The 20,015-nt window shown below is 47.3% G+C and overlaps 1 protein-coding gene across 2 annotated transcripts in view; it reads right to left on the bottom strand.

The window, feature by feature from the left end:
* COG7 (component of oligomeric golgi complex 7) overlaps nucleotides 1-20,015 on the bottom strand; it is a 61,450-nt gene that overhangs the window by 14,603 nt on the left and 26,832 nt on the right. For both annotated transcript variants that reach the window (XM_081131780.1, XM_081131781.1), the window contains exons 9-13: nucleotides 19,819-19,973; nucleotides 11,640-11,756; nucleotides 9,688-9,753; nucleotides 3,141-3,327; nucleotides 1,328-1,468 (exon numbers count right to left, since the gene is read on the bottom strand). In XM_081131780.1, coding sequence (XP_080987906.1) covers nucleotides 1,328-1,468; nucleotides 3,141-3,327; nucleotides 9,688-9,753; nucleotides 11,640-11,756; nucleotides 19,819-19,973 — 666 coding nt within the window. The remainder of the gene's footprint in view (nucleotides 1-1,327; nucleotides 1,469-3,140; nucleotides 3,328-9,687; nucleotides 9,754-11,639; nucleotides 11,757-19,818; nucleotides 19,974-20,015) is intronic.

Genomic DNA, 20,015 nt, shown 5'->3' with positions numbered 1-20,015 from the left:
AAAAAATGAGAACCAGAGAAAGAAAGAAAATCACCCCTTATGAAGCACCTGCTCATTTAGCAGCCATCATGCTACATTCTATCATTTGCAGAATCTTACTTAACTCTCACACGTCTGTACGGTGAGAATTACTGTGTCCCCATCTCAAAGATGAGGAGGTGAGGTCAGGAAGAAGTAGCAGCCTCTGCCCTGTGATCCAAAGCCATGTATGGGTGGTGCCCAAGGACAGCAATGGTCACTGACATCACCTCCGATGCACTATGATGGCAGTGGCTCTTCAAATCTTACCCCCGCCCCAACCACATGAGTAATGTACAATCTGGCTGGAGTAGATCTCATGGCATTTTGCATGGACAAATCATTAAAAAATGAAAATCATAGAATTCCAGGGGTAGAAAGAAGCTTGAAGTCGTGGAGTTTAACTTTATAGATGGAGACTGAGATGCTGAGAGGGGCTGAAACTTACCAAGGTCATAGCAAACCCTTGACACCTGGCCTCGTATGCTTTCAGGGATGCAGAAGAAAGCCAAGAACTTGTAATTATGCCAAACCCATCTTACTGCTTCCTAAAAGGATCTCCTAGTTATTAAAGCCCCATTACTGGATCTTTCCCAAAAGACTCTCAAAAAAAAAAAGGGCCAACTCCTGACAGACTTGAAGACAGTGGGAGTTTAACCAGGGTACGGTCCCAAGAACCCAAAAGAAAGCAATGGAATCAGGACCAGGGAAGACTGAGCCAGCAGAGAAAACATGACTGGTGGGCAATTCCTTGAAAAGAAATCAGGACAAGCAGCAAAGAGAAGCAAGGTAGGAAAGGAAAGCGAGGTGCTCTCAGAAGAGCCAAGGGGACAAGGCATCAAGGACAGAACAGAGCAGAGCCCTCCCAGGCCCCTTCAAAACCCCAGATCAAATCTGGGGAGGCAGTCTCCCAAGTTTAGTTCCAGAACAATCTCTCCAGAAATGTTTGTGGCATGATGAAAACTATCTCACAAGACGATTAGCTCCTCTGACCTGAGCCAACCCACCCAGTGGCATGGGTCCCCCTTACTTCCCCCTTGGAGGGCACAGCTACACTGCTCCCGATGGCTCACAAGTTAATCAAGCAATAGTAATAATCCTAAGAAACAGCCTGGAAATACAGTATTGCAGTAACTGCAATTAAGATATGGAATTCTTGCCAAGCAATGAACTGCAAGGGACAGTGCCTTTGTGCAGTGGGATTGCTCACTTTGGGAAGTCAAAAGGGCGCCTCCTGAAGCTTTGGGGGGTGGAAGGGAGGGGCAGGGAGAATATTCCTGGGAAGGAGGCAGGGCGGCTGGAAACTCACTTCCATCTTCGGGATGAGCAGCAGCTGCTGTTTGATGCGCAGGAAAACCGAGTCGAAAGCCAGCTGGTGGGCCTGCTGGTTAAGCCGGGTCAGGGCTGCTCTGGAGGCAGACAGCAGGTTGTGGTTACTTGACCCTTTTTCCTAAGACAAGAAAATGCAAAAGGCCCTGAATCCAATCCAGGTCATTGGCTAGTTACACATTTGGAAAGGTTACTGAGAGGAAAAGAGACAGAGACAGAGACAGAGAGACAGAGAGAGACAGAGAGAGAGAGAGAGAGAGAGAGAGAGAGAGAGAGAGAGAGAGAGTGTGTGTGTGTGTGTGTGTGTGTGTTGGGGGGAGTCTAGACAACAGTGGTTCCCAAGGCAGACCCCTGGCACATGCCCAATTAGAGATACACAGGCTCTACCCTAACTACTGAACTGGAATCAGCAGGTGCTGGAGCCCAGGAATCTGGATTTTTAAATCACTTTCCCAGGTGATTCTGCTGCATCTGAGTGAACACAACTTCGTGGGTTGGCAGTTTAGGAAAAACTGACCTGTGACTGTCCCTCAGGGATAAAGGAATAGGGAAAAGCCGGCCAGAAGTGTCATGTATAGACAACAGTGACGGACAAAGCCCTGATCCCCAGTGAGGTCAGGTCAATTACACTGGGTTGCACGCCAGAGTGTGACAAGATGCGTGAGTCCCCAGGAATTCCAAAGAGCCTGAGAAAATGCAGAGATGGAAAACAGAACCTTAGTTTTGCTATTATAAATGAACCGATTACAGCAAACAGAAATAAATCAGATTAGCAATAAAGATAAACAGAGGTGCTGTACCCTAATCATAGAAGCATGGATGAGTGAACTTGCAGAACTGCATTAACAAGGGTTTGTCAAGCTCAAATGCAGTCAGCTTGTGGGCCAGGGTGCAGAGGGACAAGGAAGGCCCTGTGAGGGCACCGGGAGGGTGCAGACAGGTATAGAAGCACGCTGCAGTCTCCCCAGAGAATGAGGCCCACAGGGATAATTCCAGATGGTGTTCCGTTCTATGGGAGCAGTGTCTCCTCTGCCTATCACCAAGAGATGAGCTTTAAACCAGAACCTGGGTGTGAGGACGATGCTGGAAAGGATATCTGTGGCCTTCTTGGAGCCTGGGGGCCATTCTCAAGGAGCTGTGTGGCTCATTCTGTTTGTTGGGAGGTCCTATCCCTGGACCCTAAGGGTTTAAGCTCAAAGTCAAGGGCAGCTTTATGGTAGACACACTAAGACTCTAAAGGAACAGTGAACAGGGCACGCTTGTCCCCAAGTCCTCCTGCTGCCTCCTGTAGGAGCCTGCACTAAAGGGGTGGCCTGGTCTCTCCACCCTCACTCCTCCCTGGGAAAGAGGCACCACCTCTCCGACTGCTGGGCTGAGGTCCACCCTTCCAGATTCTGCCCACTGGCAAGCAGTACACATTCTGGTCCTCCCTCTGCCATTCAGTAAAAGGGGGCTGTCCCTGCATGGGGCCCAGGAGCTGTTGACAGGTTTAACTCTGGAGGGAAATACAGCAAGCTCATTTGGCTGCAGGTCAAAAGCCACACTCTCTAGCCTACCTTCTGTCAGTAAAAATGCTCCATTCACCCGACTCCCACATCTATAATATATTACAATTGGTTCCAACCCAGTCTAGTGCTTAGCCCCTCAAATCATGACGTCAGTGAGACAGAGAAGTGGCAGCAGGACATGCCATGGCACAGGTCCCTCACAGGGCCAGAAACCTGGGATCAGGGAAGAGTGAGTGACAATGGAAAGCTTTCATGGGCAAGAATGCTATCAGTCTGGTCTCATACCTTGAGGGTATAAAGTATTTCCATTAAGCTGGCGTATTCAGCAGGGTTATCCTTCTGGAGGTAATTATATTCCTGCCACGGGTTCTTGGCAGAGCTCTTCCTGTCTGTCAGGAGGCTGTCTTGAACCCCGCTCAGGCTCCGGGGGCTGTAGGCATCAGACAGGTACTTCCCGGCTGTGGACAAAATCCTGCAAGAGCAGTGAGGAGGGAGTATGGAGGCCCGAGTTTGTATCGAACTTCCTTCTTGAAGCATTCAGACTGCTCCTTACTAAGCCCCAGGAGATCCTCATGAGGCAGGTGGGCTTAGGGTCCATTTTATAAGGAAATGGACCCTTCACTGTTTTGGAGCTGGGTCACAGGTGCACAGTGGACACCAGGTGTTGCTACTTTCCTACTGAATACTCATCCTCCAGAATATGCCATCTTCCTAATATGACAGACACTACAGGGCAACTGTACCTTAACTGAGATCTGGAACACTGCACTTTCTATGGGACACTTCCTTGCTATATGCGTGTCACTGTTTGGACTAGTCAGTCATGTGAGTAGCCAGTGCCTCAGTCACAGGGAAACTGGGTAGGGAAGCAGGATAGCTGGTCCTGGAAAGTGGACAGCAGCAGACTCCACATACGGGACTGTGTCACACACAGTGCTCACTGGCACTGTGACACTCACCTTTGTGGTTTAGGTGCAACAGGGACATCTCCTTAGAGAAGCTGACCCTCCCTGATCTCTCGGAAAGAAAAGTGCCTCAACGGGGTTCTGTGACCGACCCCTAGTGCAGCTGGGGAAGCTAGAACTCTGTCTCCCAAGGAGGACCTGCCCCAGGGACTCTGAAAAGCCCCATGGGGTGTGCTCAAACTTACCTGCCAGCCTACACATTTCATGGGTACAGAATGACAGGAACATATGCAACCAGGAGAACAGACATAGCGATACATCCCAAACGTGGCTATTTCCCTGACCCCTCCGTTACTGTCATTTCATATGAAAAACATTGCTTTGGACAAGCCACTTTTAGGCTGAACTCACCACTTTTTCCCAAAAACAAATCCTGTGAGTTGTCAAGGAATGAATGCCTGAACCTGCACACAAATCCTGGGGACAATCCCTTCCTGAGCTGCTGCTGACAGGAGCAGCCACCTGCCTCTACCATTAAGGTTGAGTCAGCTTTCCCTGCGGCTTAGGCCTACCAGTCATTTTGGTTGGGTTCTTTATCTGCCAAACTGTGGCTGTCCCTGCTGCTGCCTTATTCCCAAGTCGTCAACCACTCCTTGCCCGGACCTTGGCAGCCTTCCCTTAATCCAGTCCTTGTACACTCCTTACTCTGTCCTTTTATGTGTTAACAGAATGAGCTCTCCCAAAGAGAAATCTGATGTATTTTCCTCAAAGACCACTTAGTACCCCAGGATAAATCTAAACATGACTAGGCGGGGCACCCAGGGCCTTCTAGAGCTGAGCCCTGGTAGCCTTGCAAACATTCCCTGTATTATGCCACCTGCCCAACCCTCCAACCCCACACAGTGCTTCCCTCAAGTGTGTGCCATGCTCGCCCCCTCAACCTGAAATGCTCTCCCCTCCTGTGCACCTGGGGAAACTCCACTTCATGCTCTGGTCCTAGGGGCTTCTCTTCTGCCACGTCTTTCCTGACCTGCCCTCAGGCACTCAGTCTCCTGCTCCCCTCAGCTCTCACCGCATCATGGTGTTTGTCATCTTATCTCATTTCTCTCATCAGAAGGTGAGACTAAACCAGTGCTCTTCACCCCTGAGCTCCCAGCACAGTGCCTGGCACATGGTGGGTGCTCAGTAAGTATCTTCTGAATGACAGGTGAGCCTGGGGGTGGCAGGAGGTGGAGGGCTGCACTCCTGCTCTGCCCTCTGGGAGTCAGCTCCTCTGCAGAGACACTGCCATAGTATGTCAGGCTCAGTGAGCTGGGGAACTGGCCTCACCCGCCATCCGAGGTGAAGGAGGACATGGTGAGAATGTTTCAAGTACTAGAGATTACAGTTTAAAATGTCAGAATAGTGTGCTCTACAATAAAAACCGAACCTAATATTAAAAAATCTCAAAAAAATATAGCCCTGAGCCCGAGGAACTAATGGCATCTTTCCCCTAGCCTCTTCCCTCAGACACCACAGGGGATCTAGTCACTGGAACCTGACTTCCTGTCCTGTGTATTTACTAGAATTGAGATCTAAAGCATGTGAAATGAACACTGGATTTCTTCATTCATCAGAGAAAAACTCCCTCCTGACTGCAGTGGGCTCTGGGCTAGGTCTTGGGAGTATCAGATGATTAAGCACAGTCACTGCCCTTAACCTCAGAGGTTAATGGGGAGTCTAACCCAGGCCCACGTGGGACTGACATCACAGCTCGGTCTACTTCCTCAGCTCACTTCCTTTTCATGAAAGGTTGTCACCCACTCCTCAGCCATGGAAACTTATAAGTTTAGGTTAGATTCCCCAAACCCAATTATCCCATTGAACTGTCCCACTAAAACCTTCCCCTGGCAGGCACCATGTAAGCACACGAGGGGCAGGGCCAGGGCAACCCCACTCACCTCACCTTGCCTGCCTGGTAAGAGAAATCCTCAGAAGATATGGAAGGCAAACAAGTGCCCACCAAGAGACGAGTGGATTTAAAAATTGTGGTACATATATACACAATAGTACTCAGCCATTAAAAAAAATGAAATCTTACCATTTGTGACATGGATGGGCCTAGAGGGCATTATGCTAAGTGAAATCAGTCAGAGAAAAACAAATACCATATGATTTCACTCATATGTGGAATCTAAAGAACAAAATAAACAAAACAGAAACAGGCTCATAGATACAGTGAACAAACTTTCAGAGAGAGAGGGGTTGGGGGCTGGGTGAGGGATTAAGAAGTACAGAGTGGTAGTCACAAAACAGTCACGGGGACGTATAACAGCAGAGAATGTAGGCAATAATATTGTAATAACTGTGTGTGGTGTGGTGGGTTCTGGAAATATCGGGGGGAACACTTTGTAAAGTACATGATTGTCTAACCGCTATGCTGTACACCTGAATCTAATATTAAATGTAAACTAGAATTGAAAAATAAAATTTTTTAAAAAAGAGAGAGCCCAGCTAGCATGGCTCAGTGGTTCAGCATCAACCTATGGTCCAGGAGATGGAGGTTCAATTCCCAGTTGGGGCACATGCCCCAGTTGCAGGTTTGATCCCCAGTGGGGGGCATGCAGGAGGCAGCCGATCAATGATTCTTTCATCATTTATGTTTCTCTCTCTCTCCCTTCCTCTCTCTAAAATCAATAAAGACATATTTTTTTTAAAAAAAGAGAGAAATCCCTCAGGTGACACCCAACTTGGCCCTGCTATACTCAACCCATAAATCACAAAATGACCCCTTCTGCAAGGAAGTGATCTCTAGAGCTGGACAGCCAATTCCTTTATTGTTCCTGAAGTAACCTAGAGGCTTCCAGCTACAGTCACTGCCACCAGGGACAGGGACCCTTGTTCTGAGTCTGGGTTCTACAGGTGAGACTGATGGGAGGTAAGATAAGCTTTGTAGGCGCTGCCACATGCATGGCCTCCCTGACAGGAGCACAGATGGTGACTATCGCTCTTTTCCTTTTCAAGGCTCAGTGCTTCCAAAATGATGTTGCATCTTTTTTTTTTAAATATATCTTTACTGATTTCAGAAAGAGGAAAGGAAAGGAGAGGGACAGAGACAGACAGAAACATCAATGATGAGAGAGTCATTGATTGGCTGCCTCCTGCACGGCCCCGACTGGGGACTGAACCCAAAACCCAGGCATGTGCCCTAACCAGGAATCAAACCTCGATCTCCTGGGTCCTAGGTCAACACTCAACCACTGAGCCACGCCCAGCCGGGCGACGTCACCTCTTAAAGAGGCCCCCTGGACACACCCAGTCTATTCTCATCTCAATCTCACACCAAAGCTTGGACCAGGCTTTCAACCTCTCAGGACTCATCCTCTAGCTATCACTGCCCATTCATCTTCCTAACAAGATCCTTCCCTACCCTTTAGAATGTACTATTGGCCTTAATTAAAAGATTAAGGAGCCCTGGCAGGGTGGCTCAGTCAGTTGGAATATCGTCCATACAACAAAAGGTTGCGGCTTCAATTCCAGGTCAGGGCGAGTACGGGAGGCAACTGACAGGTGTTTCTCATACCAATGTTTCCCCCCTCCCCTTCCTCTCTCTCTAAAAAAATATTAATAAAAAACCTATCCTAGCACTGGCCGGTCTGACCAATGAGGCTCAGCTGGTTGAGCATCACCCTGTGTACTGAAAGGTCACCAGTCTGATTCTGGTGAAGGCGCATACCTGGGTTGCAGGTTCAATCTCAGCTGGGGTGTATGCGGGAGGCAGCCAGTCGATGTTTCTCTCTCACATCGATGTGTCTCTCTCCCTTCCTCGCTCTCTAAAAAATCAATAAAAACATTCTAAAATATATATATATGTGTGTGTGTGTGTTTGTGTATATATCTCCTCAGGTGGGGATTAACAAAAAGATTAAGGAAAGTCTGCATGTTCTGATATGGAGAGATGTCTAGATACATACACATACATATACATATGGAGAAGCTGGAGTCTAAGGCCAGACACTAATCTGTGAGAAAGGACAGCACAGGAGTGATGGTCACACACTTTGGATGACTCAGCTGATGTCCAGGTTCAAATCACTGCATCATAATTGTATCACCTTGGACACAGCTATTTATTTCTGCAAATAATTTCTTTTACTTAAAAAGCTATTACCTGTGCCAAATTCTATGCCTCAATGTCTCTTCATCTGTAAAAACGAGGTAAGAACAGTACCCTACCTCTTTGGCCCCTGAGAATATTAACAAGTTAATTCATGTAAAGCCCTAATGTCAGAGCTCAATAAATGTAATGGGGGGCTGTTAGCAATGTTTCTTCTGGAGAGAAGAATTTTTAGGGTGAGTAGATTTCCAGTTTTTACTTTGTATACTTGAGAATTGTTTTGATTTTTGCAATGAGCTGGGGCCAGGCTGTAATTACCACTGTATTTAAGAAAAATAACAAGCTATATGTCTTTCTTTCAAACACGTTAGATTTTCACCTCTGTTTAGGGTCCTCATGAATGCAGACCTACTCACCTCCACCCGCGGGTCCCGTGTGTTTGTGTGTGCATGTGAGCACCCGTGCGTGTGCATGGGGGGCTTACTGCATCAATCACGTTACTGTACACGCCCACCATATCTCTGTGGTGCTTGGGTTTCCCTCACTGCAGGAAGTGGCTCTCTCTGTGCTGTCTGGGCATGAGTTACAGAAAGCAGCAGCTGTCCACCTGCCCTGCTGCACAACTTTCCCCACACTGAGAACCATCAGGAAAACTTGGGGACATGAAGACAATCCAGGGGCTCAGAAACAAAAGAACACAAAGTGGTGAGAAGAAACAGCCAACTCAGAGCACTGCCTCCTCAGCCAGTCTGACCTCCTCCGCCAGTCTGACCTCCTCCCTCAGGGCCTCTGCTTCCACTTCACTTTGGACCATGGCCAGAAACTCCCTCCCACCCAGATTACTTTAGGACAGCGATTTTCAACCGGTGACCTGCAAGAATGTTTAAAACCTGCAATACCTGACTAGTCAGTGGCACTGACCTCTTTTCCCTGAGATTGTCAAATAAAAAAATGACAACAGTCAACACAACAACAGCCGTCCAGTGTGAATGAATGTCCCATCAGCAAAAAATATATTTTCTGACATGCCGCAGAATTTTAGTAGTTTGTGTGTGACATGAGATGAAAAAGGTTGAAAATCGCTACTTTAGGATAATGAATTATCTGAGAGAGAGGAGAGGGAACTGCTGCTAGCCTCACACAACTGTATGGAAGGGACTTCTTCCCCAAACTCCTGAAGAAGAGAGGTCAGCCGGGCCATGGGAGATGAGAGATTTAGCTGAATGGAAGAAGGAAATTTGGGGGCTGGAGCAGTGAGGGGAAAACCAGCCTGAATGGCACACTGGGGCAATATAAGGCCCTGGCAAGTATCAGAAAGAGGGCAGAAGGGCCTTTCCTTAGGCCGACCCAGAAACCCTCCATTGACCTATACCCCTTGGGCAGCACAGAATTCTGCTGCAGAACCCAGAAGGCAGGCTAGTTGGGTGAATCCTGATACGGTAGGCTGGTCCAGGGGGCTCACCACCACTTATAAACACCATTCCTATGGGTAAATTTATTTTCAGTCCCAAGAACTCACTTACAAACAAGCAGTGGAACCCAGCCCATTCATAATTCGGAGACAAGATGTACTGCTGCCACATTTAGGCTGAGACTTCCAAATCTAATCAAATGTATTCCACCACTGCCAAGTAGGTCAGAGCCTTGACCTTTTTAGGTGCTCAATAAATGTTTAATGATGACAACGACACCCTGTATCTAGGTACACATAGCCCTTGAACGCTGGGGCTTCAGGTCTGGCCATAAGCTGTCTGTGCAGTGTGCTATGAACTGTATGCTGTGTCAAGTTCTTCTCCCAGCAGCCAGGGTCTCACCCACAGCTCTCTCCTACCTGTTTGCTAGCTGCTGCTCGAAGTCCCCGCACTGCCTCAAGAGCTCTCCACAGGTGGCGATTATCCTAAACAAAACAAAAAGCACTTCAAGTTCAAGTATCTGGAATGCCAACATTTACAGCACAAACATTGTCTCATTCATGAAAATTCTAACTATTCACTCCTTGGTGGTATGCTGGGTTCTGGGAAAGCAGTTAACCATTTGGCAGCCTCCCTGAAACGTTTCATTAATTAGTAATTAACATGAAAGTTATAAACGACAGTCCCTTCTGGTACCCTCACGTCGCAGGCCTCTCTGCTGAGTCACAACTCTATCCAATATGATCTCAAGTAATTTCACGTTTTCAAACTACTCAGGTGTTTCTGGGATTTGCCCTTGAGAAAAATGAGATGAAAATATTTTGTATCTAAAATTTTAAAGCCAGAATTCATTATTTAACATGCGTTAGATGCCTGCTACTTGCCAGGCATGGAATACTGTCGATACTAGAAAATTCTCTCTGATCACATGAAAGGAAGGTGGAGACTGATCCATTTGTTTCTCAGAGATAAGCCTGAATGATCATCAGATCTGTATTTAACAATCTTAATTTACAAATAATTTTACGCTAGGCTCCTGAGTCCTTCAACACCATACTATAATGTCAGGACAAATCCAAGGATTAAAAACATCTTAAGTCTAGTTAACTTTTAACTTTCTCTGAAATTGCCTCTCATCACCAGGGTATCTAGGCATTCCATCATAAGAAAGGCTTATGAGAAAGTGAACTGTTCCACTCGCCTCAGGTACAATGGAACACCCTGTACATAATACTTTCTGGTCTTCCAAGCCACCACGGGTGACAAGGCTACAGGCAGCATCTAGAACACTAAATTTCATGAAAAATTTCTAGTCTAGATCGGAGCCCATGGGGGGATAATCCAAATGGTGCTGGGAGGTCCTGGATCCACCATGATTAAAGAGACCCCTCAGAAGGCCTGGAGGTGCTCAGTGGGCTACTGCACTGAGACCCACGGGTCCTACGCACCCTGCACAGAGCCCTCGGCCACAGGTCAGGCAAGAAATGCAAGTGGGGGAGAGCAGCTTCTCTTTTCAGAGTCTATGTCCAAGACTTTAAGGAAAGGAAACTTCTCAACTGCTCTTTATCTCAGCCCAATGGTTTAGCTGCTGAGTGGCCTTGGCGTGGTAGAGCCACAGCACAGCAGAGGACAGCCACTGGACCAGGGGGACTTCAGCCACCAACCCACGGGTCTGTCCTTGGGACAGTGTGGGCCTGATGCTTCTAGAGCTTCCAACTGTTAAGTGATGTGAGAAATCTGGGTTATATTAAATTGGATTTTTAAATGTTAGCAACTAATCCAAAAACTTTTTAAATGCTGTGATCAAACCAAACCTGTCCATAGGTCAGATCTGGCCCAGGCCAGCATTCTGCATTCTCAGGCCGCTGGGGCAACAGGTGTCTCCAGGATCTGGCTGTTGACCACTTGGGAGAGTTCCCTCAATGCTTTTCAGGGAACTCTTACATAGCCCTTTGTACTGCCTTAGCATCTAGTACTATGGCAAACAGGTCCAGAAACAAGCCCATCAGCTAGGCATTTTCTGCAGTATAAGCTCTAAGTTCTTTTAGGTCTGTAAAAACTATAGGCTAAGGGGGAGAAAACCCTAAACCAAGTTTAGAAAATTTAAGTCATCACAGGAGATGAGGAGCTCATAAAGAACCTGTAAAGATATTTTAAAAGCAAGAGGAGTCTTTTTGGTGTTTGTTTGGTTGGTTGGGTTTTTACTCTTCATGGGCTTGTTTTTAGAGTCTAGAGTATTTGCTTTAAAAAACAAAAGGCAGTAAAAGAGAAAAAAACTGGCCCCTCACAAACTCACTTGTCGTTTTCTATACTACACTGTGCACGTTGATGTTGCCTGCATGGGGAAGCTGCTTCAGCTACAGCCCCTCACCTGATGGAGTTCTGGAAGGCTGTCCAGTCTTCCTGGAAGAGAGAGTTGGGAGGAATGTCGTCCAGCTTGCACTTCTTTCGCACGGAGTAGAGAGCGCTGGTGAAATCAGACACATACCTATGGGGACAGGGAAGAGAGAGACAGGGCTGTGGTCATAAACTCCTCAGGCCTAGATTCCAGAAACCATACAGTCTGGACAGAGTGGTAATGACCGTGAGAGTGTCTTTAGAGGCTCCTTCCCAAGGGTGAGACTACTCATAAACCTTACCACCAAGAGGTCTGCTCACACGGCAGGGCAGCTTTAAAAGCTGCTCAAGATGAGGGAAGGGGACAGCCATGAAGACCAAGACTCTGGAGACCAGCCAGGTAAGAAAGGACGCGGGTAAATTACTCCCTTGCCCTAACAAAGACGTTCTTTGGAGGCTGGCTCAAGAAGTGTGTTAAATAGCGCAAGAAACAAGATGGCGGCGCAGGCAACAGCTGCACCCGCCGCCTCCCACAACCACATCAAAATCACAACTAAAATACAGAACCACCATCACTCAGAACCTCCTGAAATCTGGCTGACCAGAAGCCCTACAACCAGGGAACTGAAGAAGCATCGAGACCGGTAGGAGGGGCAGAGACCCGGGCAGATCAGGGCTGAATCACTGAGACGCAGCCGAGGGCCCACACCTGGTGACATGGTTGAAACCCGGGAGGGAATCTCGGCAGGAGAGGTTTCCCGGAAGAGTGAGGGGTCCCAGCCCCACAGCAGGACCCCAGCCCAGGGCTCCAGGGCCGGGAAGAGATGTCCCCACAACTCCAGGCTGTGAAACCAGCGGGACTGTCCCTAAGGGTCGAGGAGGCTGCGGGAGCCCCAGGCAGCTCCTCTAAAGGGCCCGGCACGGACTCACTCAGATGCGCCCCTCCTGAGCCCAGCACCGGGCAGCAGCTTGAAGGAACCTGGGACACTTGGGGAGGAACTAACCTGCCTGAAATTGGGGGTAGAGGTGGAGGGGCGGCTTTCTCCCAGGCTAAAGAGCTGGCAGAGACCATTGCTCCTTTGGCGAGTCCTCCCCGCACACAGCTGACAGGCAGGCGCCATATTTGAATCCCAGCACCTGACTCACACCTTTGGCCCCGCCCCTCCCACCTGCAGGCTCATTCAGGCCATTTCCAGGGGCTTTTCTATGCAAGTGGCCTCTCAAGCCTCATGCTTAGGTCTTTCCTAAAATCTCTCAAACAAGCAGCAGCGTGCCCCTAACAGCTTGATAAGCGGCCCCAACCCGGCACTAGTGGCAGCCTGCATTGGCTCATAGCTTGGCCTCTCCTGGACAACACCAAGCCCAGCACAAGCAGCAGCCAATTATGGTTTGCTGTGTAGTTCATTCTGGGTGGCCCTGGGCAAGGCACTGTCAGAGGCTGACTTTGCACCTCCCTGGAGGCCCGAGAGACAGTGCACCTGGTGGTCAGACACGACCACACTGGATTACAACCCTACCACATCCATGAGTGACACTAAAGGGGGGCACTTGGTGAACACCAAAGCTCCACTGAAGTAAATCCTGCTCCATAGGGGTGTCTCCAGCACAGCAGTTCTTTGGCTGTAGTTGCAGCTGGTCCTCACAGCTGATTGGCCTGGGGGTCAATTCCTCCCAGTGATGCCAACAGCAACCAAGGCTCACCTACAACAGGACAGTGCACACAGCCCACACAGGGGAGCACCTCAAAGGCCCAGCTCAGGTGACTGGGGAGGCTGAGCCACTGGACCCTACAGGACACCTACTACACAAAGCCACTCTACAAATTCCAGGAGACATAACAGCTCTACCTAATACACAGAAACAAACACCTGGAAGCAGCCAAAATGTGGAGGCAAAGAAACATGTCACAAAGGAAAGAACAGAAGAAATCTCTAGAAGAGGAACTAAATGAAATAGATCCAAGCAAGCTAACAGATACAGAGTTCAGAATTTTGTTTATAAGGATGTTTAAGCAGACTATTAGGGAAATAACTGAGAAAGTCAATGACTTAATAAAGTAGCAATTTGAAATGAAGGCTGCAGGAACTGAAATGAAGACTAATTTACATGGAATCAACAGTAGAGTAGAGGACGCTGAGAATCAAATCAGCAATCTGGAACGTGAGGAAACAAAAAACACCCAACCAGAAGAGCAAAAAGAAAAAAGAATCCAGAAATATGAAGATAGTATAAGGAGCCTCTGGGACTTCAAATGTAGCCAAACATTTGTATTATTGGGGTGCGAGAAGGAGAAGAAAGAGAGCAAGAAATTGAAAACCTATTTGAAAAACGAATGACAGAAAACTTCCCCTACCTGGGGAAAGAAATAGATTTACAAGTCCACGAAGCACAGAGGGTCCCAAACAAGAGGAACCCAAAGAGGCCCACAGCAAGATACATCATAATTAAAATGCCAAAGGTTAAAGACAGAATCTTAAAAGCAGCAAGAGAAAAGCAATTAGTTACCTACAAAGGAGCACCCATACGACTGTCAGCTGATTTCTCAACAGAAACTTTGCAGGCCAGAAGTGAGTGGCAAGAAATATTCAAAGTGGTGAAAAACATGGAACTACAACCAAGATTGCTCTACCCAGCAAAGCTACCATTTAGAATTGAAGGTCAAATAAAGAGCTTCACAGACAAGGAAAAGCTAAAGGAGTTCATCACTACCAGACCAGCACTATAGGAAATGCTGAAGGGTCTTCTTTAACAAGAAGCTAATGAACAAAGAAATCTGATGAACTAAATAGATCCAGAGACATTGATGCATGCAACAAATGATCATATTTCAGAGGAAAGAGGGAAGGGGGGTGGAGGGTGGGAAGAGATTAACCAAAGAAGTTATATGCACATATGCACAACCCATGGACACAGTTAATAACAAGGTGAAGGCCTGGGGAGGGAGTGACAGCGAAGTGGAGGGGGTCAATTGGGGGGGGGGAAATGGGACACCTGTAATACTCTCAACAATAAAGATAAATTTAAAATAAATAAATGAGTAAATAAAAATTTTTGCTCTAAAAAAAAAAAAGAAATGTGTTAAACATCATGCACCCACTATAATACCCGACTGTCACCCAGGATGCTATAAGGCATCCCTGATGCCCAGGGTACTTTTGCTGCATTCAAGTCCCCTGAATTCGGATTAAGCAGCCAATCTCCACGACAGGGAAGAGCCTGACTTCAATGGTACAATGAAACTGCACTCTAAGTTGAAAACCCCTTCCTCACAGACTGCTGTTTGCTCTCACTGCACACAGCACCTAACATAAGTATAATCAAACAGCTTAAACTATGTGTGTCATGTTTTCTGCTGCTGCTAGACTAGAAGCTCTGGGAGAACAGGGACTGTCCCCTGTAGTTCATAACTGTATCCCCAGGAATAGCACAGGGCTGGCCTAACCAAAACGTTGGAAATAGGTCCAGAATGAAGACTTGACTACAGGCTTGGGAAAGTACCTAGGTGTCTCTGAATCTGTTTCCTCACCTTCAAAATGGACTCACTCATCACTCCACAGAGGTCTCTAGAGTCTCTACTGACTGGCCTGCCTGCTCTTGCTGTCTCACTTGTCAGGCCCACCACAGCCTCACCTAACGGCCTCAGACCTTCAGCCTTCCCAACCCTGGGCCTCGTGTTATAGTATCTGCTCTTCTCCATCATGTCATCCAAGACTGTTATCACGGAGTACCCTCCCCCAAAATAAATACAGATTTAGAGAATTTCTATTCTAAACAATGAAGTTAAAAGGGCTGAAAGTACCTGGCAGTATCAAGGTCATAAAGTACGTTAAAGAAATATCACGATGCCTTAATCTCCTCATGCTTTTAGTTCCAAAATACACCTGCAGAGAAAGCCAACTACTGACTTAATTACGGACTTGAATTACTTGAATGGCAAACACAGTGAAGAACAAGACTTGACCGTGGGGGGGGCACACAGTGCAATCTACAGATGATGCCCCACAAAAACATACATCTGCAACCTATGAAGTCTATTAGCCAAGGTCACCCCAATAAGTTTTATTTTTTTAAATATATCTTTATTGATTTCAGAGAGAGGAAAGGAGAGGGAGAGAGATAGAAACATCAATGATGAGAGAGTCATTGATCAGCTGCCTAGCCCACAACCTGGGCATGTGCTCTGACCGGGAATCGAACCCTGATCACCTGGATCCTAGGTCGACGATCAACCACTGAGCCACGCCCTGCTGGACTTAAATAAATTTTAAAAAGAATTACAAAATTTACGGCAAAGTGTTTTGTTGGAAGTTTTTAAAAATGGATTTAGTGATGTCTTCTGTATTGCCTCACGGGGTTGTCACGATGTTAAAATAAATTAAACAATATGCACAGAAGTCCCCTGAAAAGTATGAAAGGAGTCTGGCTGGGCGTGGCTCAGAGGTTGAGTGTCGACCTAGGATCCAGGCAATCAGGGTTCGATTCCCAGTCAGGGCACATGCCCGGGCAGGTTGCGGGCTCGATCCCCAGTTGGGACATGCAGGAGGCAGTCAATCAATGACTCTCTCATCACTGATGTTTCTATCTCTCTCTCCCTCTCCTTTCCTCTCTCTGAAATCAATAAAGATATATTTTTTTTAAAAAAGTATGAAAGGAAAGCTGGTGTGGGGGCACTATTTTTAAGGTGATACAGTTCTTTGAACATGCACAAGTGAGTGCACGACCTTGGGAGGGTGTGCTGAGGACACAGCTGGAGGGCATGCTCTCTGGGAGCCAAGAGGCTCCCTGAAAACCTAAGGCATTTGCGGCATCACAGGAAGCCATGCCTCTTGCTTCCCAAGGCACAGGCTCTAAGTGAGGAGTGGACTGCAACGGCCTGGCACAGCCCTGAGGAGTACATCTGTGTGCTGGAAAGGCCATTGCAGGAGCCAAGTGGCAGAAACCGCTTCAGACTGGCCCCTGACCACAGCGGCGACTGCTGCTCCCCGTACACATGCCTCATGCTTCAACGAGGAAAGTTACAAAACCGAGACTCCCTGATAGCATCTTCCCTGTCAGCAAGATGGTGACAGCTTTCTTGGGGGATCAGTCCTTGGGGAGGGGAAGGCCTTCATGACAAAGGGACAAAGGATTGTTGAGGAACACAACTGTGCTTTGGCTGTAGGGAACAGGACAACTGTGTCACCACTCTGCAGCTGACAAACATGCATAAGAATGCACCATCCAACAACATGCATGCTCTGCAGATGCTCATATGACAGAGTCCTGGGGGTAGTGAGCAGGCCATAGAGTGCGTCAAATCTGTCTCCAACCCCCCCATTCTCTCACAACCAACATTTCTATGTGTCTCTACCATGTGAAAGCCACTGCTTTAGGGGCTCTACTGACATACTTTCCCTTAACAGCCATGGACACCAGGAATGCGGGAGTTATCTTCATCAGTTCACTCGCAGAAGACACCCAGACTCCCAGAGGTGTGCTAACCCACCCAAGGTCACGACCATTAAGTGTCAGGCCAGGATCTGAGCCCAGGTGACCCCAACTCAAGCCCATGCTTCTGTCACAGCTGTAAACCCCAAATTCTCTAATGCCTGGTCAGCTGCTATATTCTGCAGCATCACCCTGGTTCAAGTTAAGCCAGTCTCCTCCTGCACCATGTGCTCCGCCTCCATACCCCACCCCACTACTGAACAATGTCTCATTTGAACCCTGTACAAGTTAGCTACACCCTGATTTCCTAGTTTTATTTCTTTTGTTTTTAATTTATTTTTTAAATGTTTTTATTGATTTCAGAGAGAGGAAGGGAGAGGGAAAGAGAGATAGAAACATCTGCACGCCCCCTGCTGGGAATCAAACCCGCAATCTGGGCATGTGCCCTGACCAGGAATCGAACTGCGATCTCCTGAACCCGAGCCATGCCGGCCAGGTTTCCCTGATTTTATAAACATCAGCTGTCTTGGTAGCTTCAAAATCTCCCCTTCTAAGAGCAAGTAACGGATTTCGGTCTGAATTTCTAATACAGATCTGTATTTTTTTTAAAACGAAGTAGTCAAAATAACCAACAGTAGAACAGAAAGTAAAAACGTCACCAACAGGAGCTGGGAGAAGCAGAGCACAAGAGAACTAGCCTTAAGGAAGCTCATCCTAGAGCTGAGAAGCGAAAACACTGAGCCCAGAGGGAGAAGACGACTAAGGGCAGAATGCTCAAAGTTCGTCACTCCTAAAGAGAAGGACCAAGTCCTCAGAAAGGAAGGAAGGCCTTCCAGTTTGTATACCTTTTCACATTTAAAAAAATTATTTTGAAGGCACTGTTTTTGGTTTATAATAAAATTTTGAGAATCTCAAAGTATTTCCGCCCACAACACCCCAGTAGATGGCAGAGAGAGGTAGAATCTACTTGATTCAACTCATCGCCAGTGCTACTCTTTCTTCAGGAGCAGCTCCAGGCCCATCTGGTCACACGTCCATCTGTGAGCAGGATGCGTGTCCCCAGCAGGACATCAACCAGCACTGTGAACCGCCCCTCAGGGGGTGCTAACTGCCCAGACTGATCAAGAGCACCGGGCCCAAGGACCCTCAGAGCTCACAGGGCTGTGCTCAGTATTTATGGAATGACAAGAGCGCCCTAAACTTTTGACAGCAAACAACACTCGGTCCAATAAAAGGAATTTCTTGAGACTCAGGGCAACCTCATTCTAGAACAAGCGACCAAGGAGGGTCTCTTGGAGAGCCTAAGAATGTACTTGTCTCCAAACCAGAGACTGGAGCTCCTAACCTCCTGAGGGCCCTTCCACCTCAACTGCCAGGTCAGAGAAGCCAGCCTCACATTGCTCTCTTCCTTTTTCTTTTTTCTAATTAAACATGATTTTAGTTCCCTTTCTTTTTTTTCACAGCTCTATTGTGATGATTCATATACCACACAATTCACTCACCTAAAGAGCACAATGCATGGTTTTTAGTGCAGTTACAGAGCTATGCAGCCACTGCCATCACCACAATCAACTTCAGAACATTTTCACTGTCCCAAAAGACACCCCCTAACTTTTAGCAGTCATCCCCCGTCTCTCCCAAATGGTCCCCTCCCCAGCCCTAAGCACCCACTAATCTGTTTTCTGTCTCTATCGGTTTGCCTGTTCTGGACATTTCATATAGATGGAATCATGTAACATGGTCCTTTGTGACTGGCTTCTCTCACTTAGCACGATACGTACTTTTTATTGTTTACTTTTAATTACATAAGATATATGTGAACTTACGCTCCTTAAAAAACCAGAAACTAAGAAATAAAACTAAATCCCCTATGGCCACCATCCCGGTCCTTCGCCCATCTCTCCAAAGATAACCAGTGTTTTAAGTTTGTTGCCTAACCTTCCACATGAGGGTTCAGCAAACTTTCTGTTAAGGTCCAGATGTTTTAGGCTTTGAGAGTCACAGGTCTCTGTCCTAGCTACTCAACTCTAACTTCACATTGTGAAGGAGTCACAGGCCATAGGTAATGAAAGAGATGGTTGTGTCCCAATAAAACTTTATTTACAAAAACAGATTGCAGGCCAGATTTGGCTCATGAGCTAGAGTCTGCCAACCCCTACTTTATAGAAACATATAATGCATTTTAAAGTATTAAAAAAAGATCCAGAACAGGGGATGGCACTGTGGTTTTTGTACATGAAGTTGTACTAGAAGACAGCCACACCCATTCATGTGTCATCTACATCTGTTCTGTGATAGTAAGGCAAGTGCCACAAAGGTTTCTATTGACTGTAAGGCCCCAAAGCCAAAAACACTTATCATCTGGCCCTTTGCAGAAACGTTTTTGAACCCTGCTACAGAAAATATACCCTAGATTGCATACATTCTTCTTACATAAAGTATGAGACTTTATATATTACTCTGCAGCTCGTTTTTATTCACCTAATGTTTCTGAGCTCTGTCCATGTTGGTATGTGTAGACAGAATTCATAACTTAAGTGCCACACAGAGTTCCCTTTTCTGAATAGCATACCTCATGTAGCCATTGCCAAACTGATGGACGTTCAGGCTGCTCGAAAGTTCTACATTACAGTGTTGCAGTAAACATCCTTAGAAACACCCCCTTGGGCTCTGAGGTAAGTGCCTCTCTAGGATTCAAAGCAGGCATTCTCGGAACATGCCCATTTTTACTGGGACAGATGTTGCCCTCTCATGTGGCTGGCCCTGTCCCCTCTGCCCAGCCTTACTTGGCAAAGAGGGATTTCAGGGCTGTCAGCAGGCCGCAGGTCCCCAGGCCGTTGGTGAATTGGACACATCTGTCAACAGCTGCAGATGCCAGGCCAAAGAGCTTGCTCACAGAGTGGCTCAGCTCCTGCACGCAGTCAATGACTTCCCCGTGCTCCTGGGGAAACAAAAGCTGCCTCAGACTCGAGAACAAATGGAC

This window comes from Miniopterus schreibersii (assembly GCF_964146895.1).
Source record: "Miniopterus schreibersii genome assembly, chromosome: 3".
In the NCBI taxonomy this organism is placed as follows: Eukaryota; Metazoa; Chordata; class Mammalia; order Chiroptera; family Miniopteridae; genus Miniopterus; species Miniopterus schreibersii.
Note: the sequence above shows the minus strand (reverse complement) of the source record. Positions and strands in the feature narration are given on the sequence as shown.